The 22,590-nt window shown below is 40.0% G+C and overlaps 1 protein-coding gene across 13 annotated transcripts in view; it reads right to left on the bottom strand.

Moving 5' to 3' along the window:
* PRRC2C (proline rich coiled-coil 2C) overlaps positions 1–22,590 on the bottom strand; it is a 70,385-nt gene that overhangs the window by 39,073 nt on the left and 8,722 nt on the right. For 12 of the 13 annotated variants that reach the window (XM_039556138.1, XM_039556142.1, XM_039556147.1 and 9 more), the window contains exons 2-12: positions 14,805–14,972; positions 13,460–13,637; positions 10,067–10,173; positions 6,928–7,059; positions 4,821–4,999; positions 4,374–4,453; positions 3,675–3,808; positions 3,506–3,593; positions 3,101–3,242; positions 2,031–2,105; positions 689–1,304 (exon numbers count right to left, since the gene is read on the bottom strand). In XM_039556138.1, coding sequence (XP_039412072.1) covers positions 689–1,304; positions 2,031–2,105; positions 3,101–3,242; positions 3,506–3,593; positions 3,675–3,808; positions 4,374–4,453; positions 4,821–4,999; positions 6,928–7,059; positions 10,067–10,173; positions 13,460–13,637; positions 14,805–14,919 — 1,846 coding nt within the window. In that variant the 5' untranslated portion in view covers positions 14,920–14,972. Of the gene's footprint in view, positions 1–688; positions 1,305–2,030; positions 2,106–3,100; positions 3,243–3,505; positions 3,594–3,674; positions 3,809–4,373; positions 4,454–4,820; positions 5,000–6,927; positions 7,060–10,066; positions 10,174–13,459; positions 13,638–14,804; positions 14,973–16,086; positions 16,347–22,590 lie in introns of those variants that run through there. The other variant, XM_010409335.4, reaches the window with a different exon arrangement.

Raw genomic sequence — 22,590 nt, forward strand, 5'->3', positions numbered from 1 at the left:
AATCTCAGTTTTCCAAAACCATTAAAGGCAACAAAAAGTCAAGGACAACCTCCCAAAACAGAACGACTGTTGTTTATACACCTCTGTCTCTTTTAAACTCAAATACCCTGGGAAATCAACCACTGGCATTAAGGCTGCAGCCATTATGTGATTTAAGAAGTGTTGTATCAATGATACCATATTGCATTTGTATCAACTTTTTTTTTTAATGAACTAAGGTTTGGTTTTACAATCAATTTTATCCCTTTGAAGATAATATAACCTTAACAAGCATAGTCTTAACAATTTGCTCATGGCATTCAAGTTTCACTACAAAAAATGCAGCACATTTAAATATGTGTCTGCTTCTCTAGGCTTGCTGAAAGAACAGAATAGCTGAAATAATTTGCACTGCTTTTTAAGCAACATGGGTGGCTGACCCTTCTTTAGGAAGAGAAGAAAGCCTGCTTTTCTTTCCATATTCCTCAAAGTCCAGACTAAATCACAGAAGCCATTTTATTCCCTAATCTTTTGATGAGCTGGGCAAACAGGCTTAGCTCAAAGGACAGTTATCAGCTGTAATACGCCAGGAAAATAATTGGTCTAGATGCACTAGGTTAATTAGGTATGCAAATGAGGCTTCTAGACAACAACTATGCTCTGTGACTCAGCTTTAAGATACACAACTCCTACTTATGTGCAAGCATACCTTTTTCTTCCTTGTTGTTCTTGGTTTCACTTTCTTGTTTTTCTACTACAGGTGTTGCCACAGGTTCTACAGGTTCAGGGACATCATGTGCTGGTTTCTCCTCTTCTTTCTCCTTCTCATTCTCCTTCTCTTCTTTTTCCACCTCTTTTTCTTTCTCTTTCTCCACTTCTTGTTCTTTTGCCTTCTCCAGTTTTTCTTTTTCTTCTTTTTCTTTCTCCTTCTCCCTTTCCCTCTCTTTCTCCTTTTCCTTCTCCCTCTCTTTTTCTCGCTCCCTTTCCCGCTCCCTCTCCTTTTCCCTCTCCCTCTCCCGTTCTCTCTCCCTCTCCCTTTCTCTTTCCCTTTCCCTCTCCCTCTCTTTCAGAGGGTCTTCCCGAGAGGGTTTTGTCACACAGCCGAATTTCTCATTTAACCGTTTAAGCTTTTCAGCACAAGCTGCTTTTCGCTGTTCTTCCATTCTCCTCTCTTCCTCTTCTCGCCGCTTACGGGCTCGCTCCACTGCAGCTGATATCTCTGACTGCTGCCTTCTCCTCTGCTTCCAAATTTCATCATCATCTGGTACTGGTTTAGGGGGAAAGGGTCCCTGCCTTCCCATCTGGCGATCAGGGGGAGGAGGGTGCTGTGAGAAGAAAATCAGTCAAGTTGAACACGTGTTACATAAACAGCCAGCTGAAATACAACGTTTTAACTATTTGTCAGCACATGTCTATCTGCACAGCATTTTTAAAAAGCAAAACTTGAAAGAAAAAGCCAGCCCTGACCCTTCCTGACCCAGTTCAGACTCTCACAACCCGAGCTCAGAAAGGAGAGTAAAGTAAAGAATCACTTGGGCTCATGTCAACTCTCCATCACCATCAAGGCAAAGTGACAGCGAAGACCACAAACATATTTTAGATTTGGTTACAAGCTGCTCTGAATTTCAGAGACTCAGGGCAGATCTCAGACAAAAGTCCCTCAGGAAGCCAAGAAATTTCAAGGTAGCTCACGATAAGAGAAATTTTAGTTCACATTTCATTTGGGACTTCATCTCCACATCTGCCTTGGCAGCCAGCCCTCCAGCACTGTTCCTCTCCAGTTCCCAAGTGGGGCTGGATATCGAAAAGCTCTTGAAATTCTTGTGCATTTCACATGGCACTTATAAGATGGGGCTGTTTTACACAACTGGCAGCATGGCTGTGTTGGGGTTCCATTCCTACCAGCCCCAGGCATTATGATAATTTTACTTGTTAAAGGAAAGGTTTATTATCGTGTGAAGCATATTTTTACTTCTCTTAGTCTAAATCCCTCCACCACAGCATTAAAGAATTAAACTCAAGGAAGTAAGGACAATTCTAATCTTTCTTACCGGTGGTAGAATAGATTTTGGAGGAAGAGCAGGGCCACCTCTTTCATGTATAGAAGGCTGCGGTGGACCTCGATCCTGTTGGATCAAACACAGTACTAGGGTAAAGCAAGCTCATAACCACAGCCAAGCTGAACTATGAATTTTTCATTTACTGTTTTCTACTGCATTAAGATACTACACCTAATAAGGCATCTGCATTCAACACAAATCTGCATGCAAAACAAGGGCAAAACCGTTTTCACTTTTATGTACTGAGAGCTGAACAATTTAAAAATTCACACATCCAAATTTCAGAGTCTATGTTACTGCACCATTTTTCTTTAGATTCAATGTAGCATCAAACCTTAAAGAACAATGTGATCTTTAATACAGAAAGAAAGTCAAGTAAAATCAATCCCAGATCCCCCATCTTCATTATTACTGGTGTCAAGAGAAAATATTTCTGGGAAATTTTCAAAACCAACCGTCGCTTTTCCGGGGGAAAAAAAAAAACCAAACCAAAAATAGGGCTGTATCAGGCATAAATTGAAGTGGATAGCAATATTCCTCTACTAGAGGAAACAAAAAATGGCTGAGCTGATGAATTCTACATGGTCTGTATAAAATCCATTAGCGTGAGAAGTGAACTCACATTACAGCTACGCTGCACTGCGGAAAGTGGACCATGATACTAAAAAAATCCCCACACCCATGAAAAATGTGTGGGCTATTTATCCACTGGACAACCTGATAAACACCAGAATGGCTTCATTCAGTTCCAGGGGTGGACAGACAAGAGTACTGAGCCAGTCAGCCAAGCCACAGTGCCTGACACAAGAGCTCTCACCCCTCACAAGCGTGGGGCAGAACACACTACATAAAGTCATGCTATTTTTGTGCTGCAACCAGAGGCAGCTAAGTTGCATGCGTAGCACCTGATCAGTTAGCACAGCTCAGATAATGCTTTCAGTAGCTAATGCCTTCCCTCACGTTCATAACCTTAATTGACCTGACAGTTTGGAAAGACACCTCAGTCGGAGCTCTCCTGACAAGGCTGTTGCCACAGGAGCCGAAGAGAAGAGCACACAAACCTGATCAAGCTGAGAGCTTTTGCTGTAAGACCCTTTGGCTGCTGCTGCGGAAACCTGGGTGGCTGACTTGGCATTTGTCTGTTCTTCTGTTTCCTTCTGGCCATCAGGACTCTGGGAATCTTTTGATGGTGTTTGTTCATCACTGTGTGCAAAGAAATAAGAAAAACAGAATGCATACTCCACACAGGTATTTGGTGATTTATCTTCAAGCCTCAGTGTTTCTTAGTCAGGACAATTTCTACTCCACACCCAGCTGACTAGAGTCTGCAGGCAGTTATGCAACTGAATACAGTATTAAATTACTGGAATTAGTGTTATTGGAATGAGTACTTGCACTCATTTCATTCAATCTTTCCAACATCTAGTTAAGTGACATTTCACATCTAATTGGCAACATCAACTCACCCACTTTCCTTTTCTTTTTGACTGCTTCCTTGCTCATCATCATCACTGAAATTTAACTGCTCGGTGTAATCCACTTCACTCTGAGCACCTGATGCATAAACAAATATTCAATTAATCTTTCAGAAACATTCAGCATACAAATAACAGACCATTAATCTGATGTTCTTACCTGCCCAGCCTTCATCGGCCTCAGCATCTAGATTATCAAATTTATCAAGCTCTTTGAGTTCACTAGCACTAAGAATGGATGGGCGCTCAATAGGTTCTGAGCACCACGAGGGTGGGCCTCTTCCCCTTGGGCCTCTAAAAAAATGAGAGAAACAAAACCCACTGCCTTTACTTATCCACAAATGACAGATAAAAAGTCAACTTGTATGACTATTTGAAATATACAGCACTGTTGTTTCAAGCACAGTATAAATGTGAGCACGCATGCACGTGTGACTACCAGAATTTAAATAATTACTCTTGCATGTGCACAGCTATCCTCCACTACAGAGAAATGCACAAAGTGGAAAACTAATTTTGAAATACCAGGAATTGACTACTTTCACTATAACAATGGAGAAGTCCTTTTATGGGCAAATACCGGTTTAAGTTTCAAAAGTGTTCCCACAAGTGACTCCTGCTCTTCACAATCAAAAGCCCTGTATTGTGCAGAATTGCCTGAAGTTTTGTAGGTGAGCTCTCAAACTTCAGACACTCCATGGCACTGCTCCACACAAGCAAAACATGGGAGACTGACCAGTGTCAGTTCTTATGCAGTGTATAATCACCATCAAGATACTCAGTGCAAATTATTTCTTTTTTTTAATTAAGTCACAGAGTTCATACCCACACAAAACACCACCACTTGTAGGTTTCTTACCTGCCTGGCTCAGAATTGGGAAATCTTGTTGGACCTTGCATGGAGGGAGGATATGCCATTCTAGGATACTGATTAAACATCTAAAAAGGGTTTAAAAACAGGAGCCATTCATTTAAAAGTATCACTGCATTAAGCATACTGAGACCATCAAGGGAAGTAATGGAAGTAAAGCAAGACTCTTCACTCAAGAAAGTTTGCTTAATACCACAAGTGTGTGACACCAAGTCCCCAGGTTAGAGTGACTAGAAGTGTTAATCAACTCCTGACAAGTTCAAACTCCACGTGGCAACAGGTAGCCAGCATCCTCTGAGGTGCTGGTTTCAATCATGCCCTTCCAGGAGAACTGGTAAGAATTCCATGGAGGGGAAAGGAAGAGACATAAGAAAATCACACTAGCCAAAAATCAGTCCCTGCAGCTTAAAAACCATTCAAGCAACCATCACTCACGTAAGGAGGCATCATTGCTCTGTACTGGGATGAGATGGGTGGCTGCTGCTGGCCATTCAGCTTGGGCTGAGGGACCTGGGGCAACCGCACATCCCTCTTGTCTCCTGCCTTCTGGCCATCATTTTGTTCTGCTGGTGTAGCACTGGCATCTTCTTGTCCCAGAGCCTTAGGGTCCTGATCTGTTGGAGAACCAGAGAGTTGTTCTTTTTACCCCCACCCCTCCAACCAGTACATCTGCATGGACAGAATCAGCACAAGAAAAGCCAGGAATAGACTTTATACTGGAGATTTACAGCCAGGGATGGTGAAGAACACACTGCTCCCACGCAGCCGTCGATGACACAGCGATCTGTGCACACACACGTTTTTATCTGCTACTGAAACAAGCAGTGGCCACTTGAGAATCAACAGAAGCTGCTTCCTGATCCTCTTCAGCCCTAGGTCCAGCTGTGCTCCTGAAGGGCCAGAGATAAATTTATGGACTGCTCTAGCTATCCCATTCTACCTTCCAAAACACAGTGCAATTTAGGAAGGATACTGATTATAGCACAAGAAAGAAAACAGATTTAGCTGTGCTAAGTGGGCCACTGCTGACTCAGTGTGAAGATGCTGTCAAGGCAAAGATCAAGCTTTCTAAGTAGCAAAGGCCTACCAGGAAACTCTCAAGCAGCTCAAAAAGAAGGGTAATGCACAGGTATGTGTCAAAGTGAAAACAGGTATGCAGAGTCTGGTTTGCATCTCTGCCTGATAAGGATGGAATAGAAGTGATAAGGGCTGGACTAGCAAATCATCCAGGAAAAGTCAGGGATTTTAATGACTTGTTATTTGTGCTAGGCAGTCCATTCTTTTAGGAGTTTCTGCCTGCAGAGCATGGGTTAGGACAAAAAAAACCCCAGAGTAAACTTAGCAGCAGTGCTCAGATCAATGGAGACCAACAATATCACAAACACGCACTGTAAATAATGTTCCTTTAGGGGCACAAACCCTTTAAGCAGCGTTAAAACTATGCTCCTAAGTATCCATTACAGTTCTTGCACTTATCTTTGCTGGGAAGCACAGCTGCTAAACAGGGAGTACTTGCCAAGTTCATTTAGCTTTCTGCTGTCAGACATGAAAGAAGGGCTTAATATAGCATGTACAGTGCTGACCAAAACTGTAACTGCCTGCAGGAGGCTGAACAGACACATAGCTGCTCTCATTTGGTGTTGGACATCTCTCCCATTTCCTGACAATTTCTTCTTTAGATCAAAATCAAGAGAGGACATGAACAGGCACATGGCCTTGGTCTGCAGGACCTGACAAACAAATCAAGGAAAACCAAGGCCTGTAACAAGGAAAGGAGTTAAGGATTCCCTGAGAGCCTAAGCCCTCTAAAGTGCCTATCACTGGCACAAGACAGTGCCAGCCACAGCGCAGGACAGGTCCATCGAACCTCATCAAAACCAAACTTTTGAGGGAGAAAGGAATCTTGTTTTCCACTGGTAACAAGCACAATCCCAAATACCTTCCCATTAAAGGGATCTGGGGAAGAAATACACATTTCTTTCCTGAGAGATGTAAACCCGGCACTGCTATGGTTGTTTTCACTAGATCTGCTGAAACAGATCCAGCTGGTCAGAACACTGCATCCAGGAGCTAAAGATGCCAAGGCACAATCCAGTCTTTTGGCATCCCGTAGAGTGAACTTCCTCTTCAGGAATTTTCAGGCTGCACTCTTATGAGTACCAACCACTTGAGGCCTGCCCTGACCATGATTTGTGTAATTAGCTAATATTAGAAGAGTTCCTTAAAGATGTATCTTACCTGCTGTGACATCAGCAGCTGGAAGTAAGAAAATGCCAGTATTGTGCAACTAACAAATGTTCCTCAGAGCACAACTAGAGTCCTGACTAGGTTGGGAAAATGGGAAGTGATAGGATTAAACACACTATTTTCTGCACACCAGGAACACAGTGAAGCAGAATAAAGCCCCAAATATCCATTTCTTCAGTGTAGGAGTATTCTGATTAAAACAACATATTCATCAATTTATTTTGTACAGGGTACAAAAATAATAAGTTCCACACAAGCCAATGCAATTTCACAATAATCTGTAGCACACACTTACTCTGCGGTCGCAGGTTGGGTCCTGAGCCATCTTCAGGTGCATCCTTATCTTTGCCTGACTTTTCCTGATCCCCAGCTGCTGGCAGACTGGGGAATTCTTGCTGGAAATAACTATTGATTGGAATAGGTGGACCTACACAGGAAGATATTCACAGTCACAACTTTCTGTAGGCAAAAAGTTCAGGAAGTAATAGAAGCCTGATCATCCTTTAGAAGTGAACATTACAGCTTTAAAAGAAAAAAGTTAAACATTTAAATGTTAAAGGCACAGTAATTCACTGGTAATATAAAGGGTTCACATTTGCTACCGAAGTCGTTAAATTTACTAGACCAACTATCCCAGCTGTTGAGGCTGAGAAAAATTCAGAAGCATTAGAGAGCAACAGCGGAACAAGACTTAACCCAGGGAGTACCTGGAGTTCCTCAGCTCTGTAAACACTTTTCCCCACTCCTTCCAGACAAAGATTTCCTTCTTTTCACTTTAAAACTATAGTCCACCCAAGAATGGGAAACTATGTAATTGTAAACATGTTTATGATTAATTACTGTTCTAATAATAAATCTCCAGAACTTTAAAATGCCACAGCTTTTACATTATGAGAAAAGTATCAGAACAACTGTAACATTCTTTGATACCTAAAACCCTTGACATCCTAATTCAAGACTTGAATTTAAGACTTCTGTTGTACATGGTATGGAAGCCAAATACATAGGTTGTCTTCCTCACCAGAATGTTTTGTTGGCATCTGCTTTGCATCAATTTCCTCCCCTCCCCATACACATAATGTATAGTGACCTATTAGATCAGCAGCATTCTAGTGCCAAATCACCAATAATCTTACTGAGTGGGGATTTCTATTCCAACAGCCTGAAAAACACACTGTTCCTGTACCTGTCTTTATTACTGACTATTGTAAGGGACACTGTATTAGGCTACATGGATTATGTCAGAGGGCAAACTCACAAAAAAGGCTCTGAATATATGGTGTCCAAAACCCCCAATCCCAACGATGGATGGGCTTTTTTAACAACAAGGAAAACTTCTGTTCTCTCCAATCTCTGAAAGAATCATTCAAAAAGAAGAAATGCAGGGATCCCAGTGGGATTTTATTTGGTTGGGTTTTTTTTAAAGAGTTAAACACAGAATAAAGTCCTCACTCTGTGCTTTGTAAAGGCATGACAGCAAATACCAGTACTCAATCCCTGTGTCTACAAATTTCCTTGAAATCTTTCAACTTTCGTTCTGACTTCACATACTACAGATCACATTTTCTTTTTTTTCCTTAATGGACACGGACTGTTGCTGTTCCCCACATCCAGTGACTTGCTCAATAGGACGAAAACCAGTCCCACTAACCAGATGACCTGTCAGGCAAGGGAGCCCCTTCTGAAATCCTGTGGCATGCAACACTCATGAGTTTTATGAATCTTGAAAAATGCTGTCTGCTCAGGGCTACACAGTGAACAACATTTTAACTGCAAAGTAATAGCATCAGTGATCTGCTTGACTGTGTTTAAGCTACAAACCCGAAACAGCCAGACTGGCAGCCAGCAGTTCAGAAAAGTTAAAAAATTCTAAGATATTTTGGTAGTAATCTACTCCAACTTTTAGCTGAAGCGTGAGCTGGAAAATACACATTTTTACATGTTACATTTCCTAAGCTTTTCCTTTCTCCATGGCCACCAAGAGGATCAGAGAAAGGTTTAGCCTTGCCTCACTCAAGTTTTACAAGAGCACGAGGCAGCCACTGAGTGACTGCTGGAACGCTCACGAGGCAGCTGGAAAAACTACAAGTTCTAAGAGCCAACTGCAGCTCAGGAAAGCACAACAGGTGTACCCTGAGTTTCAAACCCAGGACAGCAAGCAGCTGGTGCCAATTCACATTCAATGCTTCTTCTTGAAACAGCAAACCCAGTGCTGCATAAATTGAATGAAATGAGGGTGCCATCTGGGCTGGGCACACGAGCTGCCATGGTAACTATGAAATAATTAGCTAAATGCATATGGAAGCCACTGAGCCGCATCACTATTTCCTGTGTCATGGAGATGATCTTATCAGCTTCTGCAGGAAGGCTGCTATGCAAATCACTTTGCATCAGTGTTAATTCATTTTTTTTTATTCTACAGAAATCCTGTAAAAGCTTAAAGGAGAAAAGTTTCTACACTTAACAATGAAGCACTGAACATTATTGAGGAGAGCAAGGAATGGAGAATCTAGAATTGTAATTTCTAATACTCCATGCAAAAAAAGCCAAAATCATTAGATATGTGATTTAACAAACTCCGTATAATGTTTAAGAAATTACCTCTGTGCAATTATTATAAGATCCCTATTCAGAAGAGAACACAATTCTTCACCTGGAAAGGCTAAACTCCATTTTATGCCAGGGAAAGCTTGCAAGTCTCAAAACTCAAGGACTAAAACATGCTGCAGGTTATTTATCATAATGGAGACAGGAATTTTAACTAACCTCTCACTAAATCTGCTGAAGATTTAGTTCTGATCTTACATCTGTAATGAAAACACTCAAGCTAAGATTCACACTGATGGGAAACAATTTTCCATCTTTTCATCCAATTATGTTAAATAACCCTCAAAACACACCTTTAATTTTTTTCCCAGAAAGAAAACTACTTAAACACTGTCACTTTGATACTAAAATAACCAAGGAATCTATAAAATTAAGGGAAAAGTACTGCTGTTTCACGTTTAAACAGAAGCAAATCTACACACACTTTGCACAAAATGATCCAAAATTATGATCAGAATGACCACCAACTGTTTATAGCTCTCCTTCCCATGCCAAAATTGTTTGTACTATAAGTACTGTGATTTTCCCTTTTCACCACAGCTGTGTTCAAGATTTTTCATTGCCACCACCACTTCCCTGTCAATTCACAAGAGGTGACTACACTGACCTTCTAAAAGTCAGTCAGACCTGCTGATAAATCCAGCTGCAGCTCATCTGAGTGACTGGGGACAGGCTCACTTTCCAGCCAGGAATGTTGCTTCCACAACTTTCCACAGTCCCAGCTGGCCTGGCCAAGCCTCAAGGGATTGCTGAGTGTGGGGGTCTCTCCCAGCACAGTCTCAGCCTGATATCCAGTGTAGAACCCCTCCACCCTGAGCAGCACTCACCTTCTTGTCCCCCTGGTTTGGTGTTGGCCCAGGATTTGGCAACAGGAGCTGCTTCTGGAGGAGCAGGAACAGCAGGTTTTGGCTGTGTCTGTGGCACGTCTGGCTGTCTGGAATTAGAGGAAAAGCACTTGTGAATACAAGAGGGTGAGCACAGAATAAGATTGTCAGGATGGCTACTGCAAACAAGGGAATAAAATAAGGGAGTTGTGCAGCTGAAGAACCAAAAATTACTTTTCCTCAGAAAAAGTATTTTCTTACATAAAAGGAGTTGTTATAGTAGCAGTTAAAAAATTGGAATAAATTAGCTAATTATTTCAAGATTCCATTTCCCAAAGAGGAGAGGAATGAATGAAAATGGCTGGGCAGAAAATGCAGCCAGGCACAAATTGAATTACAGCTTTTAAAGAAGTATATTGCACAATCAAAAAAACAATCCATCTACAACCATCGAAGGGAGTAACTTGGATTAATGTTCTCCTGCCTCGGGAGTTAACAGAGGAAAGCACTTCAAGACCACCATGAACTGAGAGTAAGAAGGCAAATACGTGTCAGAAATTACTAAGTAAAAGGAACTGATAACAAAAAATTGTATGGGTACCATGAACTGGAGCCCAGAACCTTAAGTCTTAAGAATGGTCTCAGTCTCACCATCTTAACAATGAAGAGACGTAAGCGCTCTTTTTGTCCAGTGTAAAAAACCCCATACATAAGACCTTTCTAGTCTGCCGATTCAGTCATATTGTTTAACTTCTTTCAATAAAGGCTATTTCTGAAATCTGCATATTCAGGTAACTTAAGACCCAAAGCATTAGTGTCTAAAATCAACTAAGCCTAACCCTCCAGCTCCTCAGTAGGAACTTTTGATAAAACAGGAACTATGGAGCAAGTTCTGTATTCCAGAATCACTTTATTATACCAGTGAAGAGAGAAGTAGCGCAGTATCATACCAGTTAACTTAAAAAAAACAACTGTACATGCTTTAAGTAGATCCTAAAGTGATCCTAAAATTCTGAAGACCACCAGTGAGAAATCAGTTCCATTTGGGTTATGCTGCGATCAAGCCAAAGCACTATAGAGGACTCTCAGAACTGACAGAGAAGTAAACATCATTAAAAAGATCATTCCTGGGGAGAAACACACAGGCTTGTCATAAGAATAACTAAATGGAATTTTCATGTTTCCAGAGAGAATTGCAATCTAAAAAAATAAAAACCAGTTCTCATTATTTTCTGTTTTTCACTTGCATTTTCTTACAGCTGCATATTTTCTAAGCATTCTTTGGGGAATTTGTGACTTATATGACACACAAGTGAAACAAGGAACAAGACTGTTAAAGAAACTATTCCTTGCATTTCTCCCGTTCCAAAGACAAACCCATTTAGAATTTTAGTTATCCAAGCACTGCCCTGCAAGTATGGATGAGTTAAAGAACTCATCTGCATTAATCAAATCAATACACAACAGCCTGCACTGTCCAGGAAAGAGACTGAGGCAATACCCACAAAATGAGTGACAACTCAAGAAAGTAGTAGAATAATTAATTTTCCTAATTACAGGGAACAACACATTCATGTGAACTCCAATGCAATGATACAAGAGAAAAGCCATTAAACTAAAGCAAGCTGTTACCAAGATGTAACCTTTATCTGCAGCACTTTTGAGAGGAACAATAAAACACTTCACAAGTAAACTGCAGCATTTCAAGCACATTGAAATATCACAGAAACACCTCAGTAGTCAAACAAACGGTCTTAATATTTGAGCAAACACATCAGATGGTCGAAATTTAGGAGAATTTACTCATGGCCTGGGCTTACATACCAATTCCTGGGAACAAATCTTTCCCTCACTAGTTTTACTTGCATGCGAACTCCAAGGCCTTTATCAGAGTAAAACATATGAAAATACAAAGGCAAACAACCTCCAGTTGAAGATAAGGGACAGCTTCTTACTTGTTTTTAAACATAAAATCAACTACTGGTATGTTCTTCTAACCCATGGCCATGGAAGGCTTGTTTTAGTCAAACAAGCTACCAGCTCAACACAGACTTAACAGGGCAAAGTGTAAGTGACCTTGAAGTACAGGGAGATGTTGTTAAAGTACCAAACAAAACACAGGGCAGAAAACTGTAAATCTGTAGCTTCAAAAGCTTAAAATAAAAGGCTAAACAGAAACACTTTATTCCTGAAGTCTAACAGCTTTTTAGAGAGATGTCAAAACTTGGTATTTAAATGCAGGAACATATACAAAGAGAAATAAAGGGATAGAAAGATGGCAAAGGAAACTCTTAGACCTCATATTTTGCTTTCACAAGCACTAGCAAACATACAACCACTGGCTGTACATTCCAGTGTTTTTCAGAACAATTTGTATGGAAAGAATTAACACTTAAACCTTGCTTCTACTTATGCAGGGAGAATCACATCCAATTTTAAGCTTACACGGCAAAAAAAAAAACCTGCTTTAAAATACTTCCCAATTAGAAACTGAAAAGTTTCAGTTTTTATTTAGTTTCTTTCTCTGCAGGGCCATGAGTTGGACTCGATGATCCTGATGGGTCTCTTCCAACTCAGCATATTCTATGATCCTTTCATTCTACTTTCTTTAGTTGTACAAATGTGAAACAAATCTAGCACATGAAACTGCACTGAGCATGGGAAAAGTTATATCATACAAGGTATACAGCAATGCATCAACACTGCCACCACTTCTGTCTTGTTCACAGCACATACTGGAGGAGAGTGAATTAACTGCGTAGAGTCTAAGATAAAAAAATTTTGAAAGTCTGTAGAATTTATGGCATTCTAGCAAAAAAAAATAAAGTGCAAATATTAAGAACCATTAGGAAAACAAAGCAGAGATTTAAACAAATGTTTACAAACCAAGAATTTTTGAGTTTTCTCTGCTATACATCACAACAATTACAATTAAGTAGATTTTTGCATACTCTCACAAACTTGCAAGCTATTATCTAATTTTCCTGCTGTGTTCCTTGGGGTTTCAAGAGAATTTCCATGTACCTAGAATTTCAAGAGCATTTTATTTAAGGTGATGACACTGATCTTACAAAAATATGTTATAGCATTTCCTTTCAACAGACATCAAAACTTACACGTCCACAGAAATATTCTTCCCCTTGTATAGAACTTATAAGCAGAACATTTTCAACTTAAATGTGAGGGGCTTTTTTTGTGCAAGGTTTTTTTTTACTAGCCCTCTACTGGCAAGATTCTTCCTCACAGAACTTAACAGTGGTGCTATTTCCTCTCTGGTAACTACCCTGAGGACAGTCCAGTGCAGCCAATTTCTTCCCAGGCCCTGCCAATCCCTAGTGTAGGCAAACCTGAGAGAAATGGCACAGCAAATCAAGCTAGAGCTCAGTGGTCACTTACTTCTCTTCTTCATGCTGTTCTTGTTTTGAAGCCCATCCTGTGCCGTCTTTAGGCACAATGTTCACATTGGGGTCGTTGCCTTTGTTCTCTGCTTTGAGGCTGGGCAGATTAGCTGGGGGAGGCATCCTCCTGGAAATAGCAACTTTTCCAAGACTCTGCAATCCATGGCGTGCGGCAACTGTGTACCAGAATAGGAAGTGCAAGTTAACAAAGCTATTTAGCAGACAGTTTTTAAGCAGAGCTACATAATGTTTTGTAAGTCAGAAAAATTTAAGAGTATAAGAATTAAGAATTTAAAATGCTTCAGAATTTAATTTTTAAAAAAGGGAATTGCAAACACTTGGTTTGGGAAAACTGGAGTATTTTTTGAACAGTGAGTCATTATGGTTAGCCTGATCGAGAGATTAAAAAGGATATATGGCCCCACCTTTATACACAACATTCAGTGACAGAAAGCTAAAGAAGCCATTTAAAATGTGATATTATTGTCTTAATACCCTCCAAGATTTTGTCAAGCATTATTCTCTTGCTCTTCTGTGAGCTTAATGTACATTGATGAGTACAGGAATACCTCTATGGATCCAGCGCATTTCTTTTTTGCTGCAAATTTAGCTGGCAGATGCTGACCTTGCAAAAACACTCTTACAAATTTTATTTACTCCAGACCACAAGTACGAAGCTAATGCACCCCACAGGATATTCAACCTACCAAGTAACCAACTGAGGGAACAAGTACAAGTTACTGCCCTGGATAAGCTGTATCACAACAAACAGCTCAGTTTCAACCTTTAAAAAGAATATTGTGGAAAACTTTAACAAGCTTAGGCACACTTTTTCTCTTTTACACATGATTTAGGCAGTTATGTCAAGTCAAGTTCAAAACCTTCAGAACATCATTTCCCCCTCCTTCTCCATTTAATGACTCATGAAAAAGCAGGCTCACTATCACCTTATTTGAGATAGCGGTATAATTTTTATCCAGTGGTTGTCCAAAAATCAAAGCCCCTGAGCTGAAGTGAGCCTTGCCTTCTCCTTAATCAAACACTTCCAGTATGGCAAATGTTAGTGCAGTAAAATGCACAGCTGGGGAATGGCACGTCTTTATTTATCCACATTCTACTTCCTACTAGACTGCAAGCACTGTCTCTCTGAACTGATACGCTTGTTTACAGCTAACCAGAAACTACAAGGAATGCTGCCTTCAACAATCCTTCCACTTCACTGCTGTACCAAGCAGTTATGAAAAACCATGCTGTGGTTAAGTGCTCATATACTCTGCACTCTTAATTAGCACTGCAGGAATGATGAAACTGAAAGAATGCAACCCTAAAGAGAGCTTACTCACCTGTGGTTTTCTGAGTTTCCAGTGACTTTCCCTTGTAAGTATTAAACAGACTGAGTGTTGCATACTTTGTTTTTCCATCCTTTGCTTTTGTACTCTGGCCTGACTTTTCCGACATTTCGCTGGAAACTCATCGAGTCTGGTACCTCCCGTTCACTCCTCAAAATCTGCCTGTAACGAAAAACAACAGAAAAGCAATTTGAATATGAGCCAACACTTAAGACTTCACAGGGCAGAAGTGGACAGCATATTTAACACCATTAGCACTGTTTCATTTAAGCATACTGCAGGAAGCCAAGGAATGCATTAACTCCAGAAACCTTATCCTTACGTAACACCAGGAATTTTCAAGTATTTCCATCTCTTTAATTTGAATGTGACAAAATCAGGAGGGTCAGCACTTAATTAACATCACTGTTAAAGTAGTAAATACCATCCATGACTTCACTAGAAAATGAATAATAAAAACCCAATCCCAAACCCCACAAACACACAGAATTTCCACCAGCAGCTCCTTCCCCACTGGGGAAGCTCAATGACTTCATGTACTGCTGAAGCCAAGTACTGAAACACAATTAACACTTCCTGCAGTACAGTATTTCTGGAATTTGCTTCCCCCCCCCAAATCATCACGAACACAGCAGCCAGAGAAACTAAATACACAGAGTGAGAATTTTTTGTTTGTCAAAACCAGAACACAGTATGCTCAGAGAGGGAGAGTGAGAATTCTTTAAACCAATTCTTCCTGCAGCAGTAAATTACAGGGCTGTTGGAGTGGGTCATCCGTCTCCTCCCTCCTTCCCCCAGAATAACAGGCCTTGAGAAAAACAACCCAGTTATTAACAGTGATACTTCGCTAGAAGTTCTTGGAAGGAACTTGCAGCGCCACTGCTCATCACCAGGCAGGAACACAAGTGAGCATTCACTCAAACAGAACATTATTATACAGTTGATTTATCTTAGTCAAAAATCCTGCTACCCTCTTTACAACAACAGTTTTTTAATATATTTCCATTTGAATTCCAGAATAGTTATATATGCTCAAAACTTGCGTTTCATTCTAAAAGCAGGCAGCAAGAATCAAGACATCCTGCTCAAACTCTTCAGTGATCAAACTCCCATGTCAAACTCAGAGCTGCAGATCTTCAAAGGGAACCTGATTCACATGTGAGGTGCTCATGGATTAAAGAAGAGTCTGCAATGACAAGCAGTCTGAAGAACAAAGCATTTACTTGGTCATGATAGACATTAAGCAACGTCAAAAGACCATGGAAATTTCACTTACATAGGTATGATAACGTTCTCATCCTCCTCTGCCTTCTACTTCAATTTACAAGCCATGACTGAAAAGAAATTAAGATGGCAAATAACCTTGGGATGGTTCAGCTTCAGTGTAACTTGGGCCAGAAGCTATTCTATTACAATCCATGCAGACTGCTGCAAAGGGGACAATCTCCAGCCTTGTATGGGGCCACATATACATAGCTAAGAAATACATTCTCCCCTCACATAAAGACAGCAACTCCCAGATTCTTCTTCCAGATTAGTCAGCATTTGGCTATTTCAACAGCAAGTGTTACACCAACAGTTAGTTACTCTTTGTGTCATCCAAAAATATGAAATATGGGACGGGAGCAGGGCGACCCAACCCACCAAGCAGATCAGAGACTTGGGCTGAAAATTAAAACTCTGTATGAGTTGTTTGCACTTGAAAGAATGTGTGAGCATAGTGATTATAGTGTATGACTTGGTACAGTTATACGCTCACCTGAAACCTGGATTGCCACCCTGTGCTCCTGGCACTTATTTAGACTCAGCTTGATAAATGCGTCTGCCTGGATTCAGGTCTCCAGACAGGCTGAAAGCAGTAGTCTGGCCATGAATAATACCGATGGGCAAAGCTTGACATGTTGAATTGCAAATAAGTATCGGGGCGGCCTGGAGAGGGAATGGTTGTTTCAAATCTGCTCAGCTGATAACTCCAAAGATAAGCTTGCCTAAAATTCATGTATCAGACTGGGTGGGTTTTTTCCTGTAAAGATATTTGAGTAGTGAGCTTTGGCTCCCAGTGAAACCTTGCAGCCCCAGTGTAGTTTTTTTTGGATAGATGAGGCATGGCCTAACAGCCACGTGTGTGACTGGAGTCTAGATCAGACATGAGGCTCTGCATCAGCCTTTTCTTCTATAAGGAGACTCAGTTTACCATAAGGTGTTCAGTAAAATGTCTGTGAAAGAACCTGGCAGACTCTGTCCCTTTGACTCCTCTGTTACTCTCTGCTCCCAGCCTTGGTATTTATCATAAAGAGTCCACCGCAATCATTCGGGAGTGTCGGAGAAGGCGCTGGGCAGATAAGTGCCAGGAGCACAGGGTGACAAACCAGGTTTCAGGTGAGTGTATAACTGTACCAAGTCATACACTATAATCACTATGCTCACACGTTCTTTCAAGTGCAAACAACTCATACAGAGTTTTAATTTTCAGCCCAAGACTCATCCCAGCCAAGGAGTTTGTAAACAAGAAGTAGCTTCACAATGGTGAAAAGTCTAAAAGCTGGCAAACAAAACAAACAAACAAAAGACAACTTGGGTCATTTTTTTAACAAAAAAATTCTCAACAGCAGCAAAGCCCTCACAATGCAGACAGAGCAGAAAGCAATTTGAGGTGGTTTAAGATAATCTTTGATCATATTTTCCAAAGCCTGCCCCTCTGGTAGAGATGAAACACGGAAAATCTTAATCATAACACTCTTTACAGAGCAAGACAGACTTCATACTTGGGCAGATCTTAACTGTAACAACCGTTCTTTCTAAAACGTTTGACAGCTTCAAGAACAGAAGACAGTGAACACATTCCCCAAAAATACCTTTTTATGTTAAATTTACAAAAATTAGTCTGCTCATTACTATTGACCTCTATGCTTTTTATACTATTAAAACTCATAGTTTGACAAGTTTTTCCAAACTTATACTACACAGAAAAATAAACTGAGTATTTTACAATGATTAAAACTGCACGTTCCTTGGTAATCTGATTTGCACAAAATAAATAATTTCAATTAGGCAGGTCAATATATTCAGTAATATAATATATATATATATTTAACTACATTTAGACCTGATACTGGTTGCCAAAGAAGATATTCTTGCAAAATTAAGACTTTAGACCAGGTACTCAAGCCAGGGATGACAAATCCTCCCTATGAAGAGCCCATGTGGCCTTCTACGAACATACCTGCCAAGTCACACATTAAACAAGCACTCAGTGCCATCTAACAACACACATGCAGAGATAGTTGCATGATTTTGAGCCATGTAAAACTACCCAGCTCCAAACCTCTGCCTTTTCATTCAAGCTTTAGTTGTATATGCTGCATTCCCATACCTGAGCATTGCAATCACTCCCTCAGTAGAACCACCTACAAGGTGTTTCAACACAGGACACATTTAACTTGTGTATACAATACACTGGCAAGTACTTTCCTCCCCACGTGACTCTCAATTTGCCCAACATTTATATATTTTGTTATTATTAGTCAATTTTTTAGAAGTGAAGTGCTGCTGTGGACTAGGTTTAGGCTCTGTGCTGTGAATAACACAAGGCAGCTGTGTGCACCTCTGAAAACACACAAAAGATGTCAGAAGCACTTACCCAAGCTAAGTAAGCACAGTGACAGCCAACAGAAGGACAGGGAACAGTACAAGCCATAATGGCACTCAGCAGGGTTCACTGCACTATTAAGAAATTTAAGCAAGTCAGCTGTTCATTCTGACTGATTACAGCTACTCTTACGCACAATTACAGAAAGCATAATGCTCCCAGGATTCTGGAGCAAACATTTACCTTTTAGCTGCCCTGCAATGTTATCAAATAAGTTAACTGACCTTCACCATGGCCTTAAGATTTTAGGGTTAAAATTATTACTGTAATTTCTGTACCAGATTATTTTTTCAGACTCCAACTGGTTGACTTATTTAGATTCTGCAAGGAACTCAGAAGCTTGTGTACAGAAAATAGCACACAAAGTAGCTGCCACAAATTCTAGATATCCTCGTCTCCCTTTGTACCCTCTCAGACATTTAGAGCTGGTACAAGAACAAACTGAATGCAGTATATTCCAGACTGCAAAAACATTTTTAAAGTAATAGTAAAACCCCCACACATCTCACACAGGCCTTTTCCACTAAGTTCCTAGCTCTCCTGATAATTTCAGAACTCATCTAAATGACTTGTTTAGAATTCAATAATACAATTTATTATGTCTGTAAACTTTGCACAGTGTTCCATCAGAGCCAACTGCAGACTCAAAAAGGTGTCACCTCTGCTTCAGAAAAAAGTCTTACATGATTAAACAAGGTAAAATATTACATGTTTTGAGGTCACTTTTGAGGACTGAAGGGTAAGAAGAATAAAACATTTAACAACTTAACTCAGAAACTCTTGTCTGACCAGATGACAAACTCTCTCAATCCATATTTTTACACACTGCATTTTTAAACCCCTACCTAGACAAAAAAAGTCTGAATTTTTTTACACAAGCCTAACATGTCAAGAGACTTCACCTGTTACAGTTAGCTTTAATACAGTCCTTTCATCTTAAACCCCCACCCCTATTTAGCCTACAAGAACACAATCAGAACAGGTAGCCTGTACAGGAGTTTCCCAGGACTTTGAAGTCTTAAAAACATTAAGCAAATACTGGAATAATTCTCACAATTCCTATTCAATGCAGCAAGGCTATCTAGTCCCTGTCACCTCTATCCCAAGGGCTGTACTTTGGCCAAACATGGAGAAAGATGAACTGGAATGACTTCAGGCAAAGAGCACCATCACTCAAGACTCAAACCAGCTGAAGATATCTCCTAGAACCTTGAACTCTCTCAGTGCCTCAAATGCCCATCTGTGAAGTGGGAAACATCACAAAAAATACTACATGGAAGTTTACTCATAACTGGGACACATTAGCACCTCTCTCAAACAGAAACCAAGAAACCAATCCAGGAAGAATTTTTGTACGCTATTTTAAGCACACTGAAAGTGGTTAAAGGATAAAAACCATCATATACAAATCTGTTATTTGTATCCAGCCATAACTTCACTTTTCTAAGAATAGCTTTGTTTCTGGGATACTGAACAATGCGGTTCTGGTAAATCCTGGAACCAAATACAACTAAAAAAAAACCCCAAACCAACAACACCCCCCCCCCCCCGGCCCCCCCAAAACAAACACAAAACTAAAAAAACCCCAAACAACAAAATTAAACAGTTTTTACCACATATTCAATAGGTGTTGGAGGCAGATGCTCCCAAATCACTGTTAGTAATTTCAAAAAAATTTCACTGCATGCAAAAATATGGCATTAAAAATTTCAGACAGAAAGATTTAATTTCAACTGTAAGTCTGGCAGATTTAGATTCTAGAACTGAAGTTGCCTGCTACTGAAAAACCTGGGCATAATCTCCAGCTAGATACTAATTTTTGAAAAACAACTGTGTGATCTTCAGAAAAGACACCAGTTTAAATCAATTACAGAAATATAATGCAGATTTAAAACAAAGAAACAGAAGATACTGTAGTCAAAGTACTTGGAACCCAGGAAAGCCTTCTTCATGCTTTTTGTAACCCATTATCAAGGAACTCTCTTTAAAATCACATTCCACAACACTGTGCAATTACTGAATATATGGGTTTTGGATGTGGTTTTGCACAGAGAAGGCTGCACACAAATAAATAATGGAGTTACAATTAAACATACTGACTTCACTTCTCTGACATGGATGTTTATAGACAATACACATCAACAACCTCTTATTGATGACCTTACAATTTCAACTTTGTAGTGCCCAAAGTACCACTCTGGGACCAACACTTTCAGCCAAATTTTTATTTACAAAAATGTAACAACAAAACAAATGAACGTTTTGGCCATTTAGCCCACTATTAAGAATTCTTAAGAACTTCAGCACTAGTCAGGTTAATATGACATGAAAATAAGCTTGGAGAACCTCAAGGAATGCTTGGGTAGCAAAGAAGTCTCTGTCAAATCTAAGTATCTAATAAAGCCTCTCAAGTCAGGATTTCCCTTCCCTCCAAGTGCCATTTGTAGCAAGGTTCATTATCAAGCAGATTCCTGCTAAGCAGGCTGAAAAATGCAGGAAAACTTTGGGAACTTCAAGCTTGTTTTTCATGTACCTCCATCACAGCTCTTCAAATCTTTAAAGAGTTCTGGGTAGATCTCACTACAATTCATTCTTGAACAAAATCTACACCAAGTTTTGTTTCCTTAGAAAGCATCACTAACACCTAGATTTTAGGCTCACTGGTTCTCAGCAGAGCTTGAAAGAGGGTACACAATGCACTGATTGCATTGACTCTATAGAATCCATGGAGACTGGAAGCAGAGTAGGAAAACTCTTTAATCACTACCTTCTTTGCACCCATCACCTCAGTGGGAGAACTGTAGTACAGGCACAACCTACAGAGGAGTTAATAGCCCCCAAATGGAAAAAAAATCAAAATTAGTTCTGCTCACTAGAACCAAGACAATCCATCCTGAGACAAAGCTGTAGCAAAGCAGGCTCTGCTAGTGCAATCATTCTTCAAATAACTTCTCTTTAAAGCCTAAGAAAGTCATTCCAAAACAGTACCGAGACTAAGTATGTCAGGTGGAAAACAGACAATGTCAGAAGACAGCCATTTTAGGGCATTATCCCACAGATGCATCTTTTAAAAATGGAGTTTGTGGATGCCAGAAATGAGCATCCACAAGTATGTCTGCATCCATTCTGACAGACATCCAACAACAGTCTAAATAGAGCTACTAAGCTAAGCAATGAAAAACAACCCAAATTAGCCACCCACAAAAAAAGTCTACACAGAAACTAACTTCACCACAAAGCATATATTACTTTGAACCAGCAATCTATGGAGAAAGCAAATCTGCTGCCTTAGAAAGCCTGCAAGGCAACTTGCTGAACTGATATTTTTGGGAGAAATACTGATCACCTAAAACCTGGCTTGCCAACAGGAAAACCAGCAATGAACCACAACAGCTCAGGGGATTTTTGTTAGGAGCATTTTAAGACTAACATGGCACTAACCAAACTTTTAGGACACATACTGCAGGAAAAAAAAAAATCTCTCAGTTCTATTCATTTTTTTTCCCAGTGCTTTCTTGAGAAGAAAAAATAATTAAAAACCCCACAGATCCAACTACAGCAAACCTCAAATTTGTCTCTTTCCATAGATTTTAATATACATTTAACTATATGTGCATGAATATTTCACTGGACATGCACAGAAACCATAATCCTGCGGAACAGCCCTGCCAGAAGAAGCCTGGTCAGTAGAATCAATCAGAATCAGCATGACTTAAATGTGTCCATATAACAAGGGATTAAAAAGCCACAGACAGGTTAAACTCACACTGGCAATAAAATTGTCAAAAATGCATGGAATATTTTCATGTGTCCCACAGCTGCTTTCTTTCAGCTAAGATAATTTCTGATACTTGTACTGCTTATGAAATCTTCTCCTTTTTAAGCAACCTCAGGTAACTGAGAGATTACAGTTCCCTCCCCTCACAGGCAGAATGATGCCAGTGCAGCTATTTAAGAACTCGGGGGGGGATACAGGGCAGTTTTCATTTAATTTAGTCTAATATTTCTGCATATTTATATTCAGAGCATCAAATAAAGGCGTTCAATATTCTGACAGGTACTATCTAAATATCACCTACAACAATGCAGTTACCCAGGAATTCAGTGCTTTCAATGTTTGTCACTTTCTTC

This window comes from Corvus cornix, chromosome 8 (genome assembly GCF_000738735.6).
Source record: "Corvus cornix cornix isolate S_Up_H32 chromosome 8, ASM73873v5, whole genome shotgun sequence".
NCBI lineage: Eukaryota > Metazoa > Chordata > Aves > Passeriformes > Corvidae > Corvus > Corvus cornix.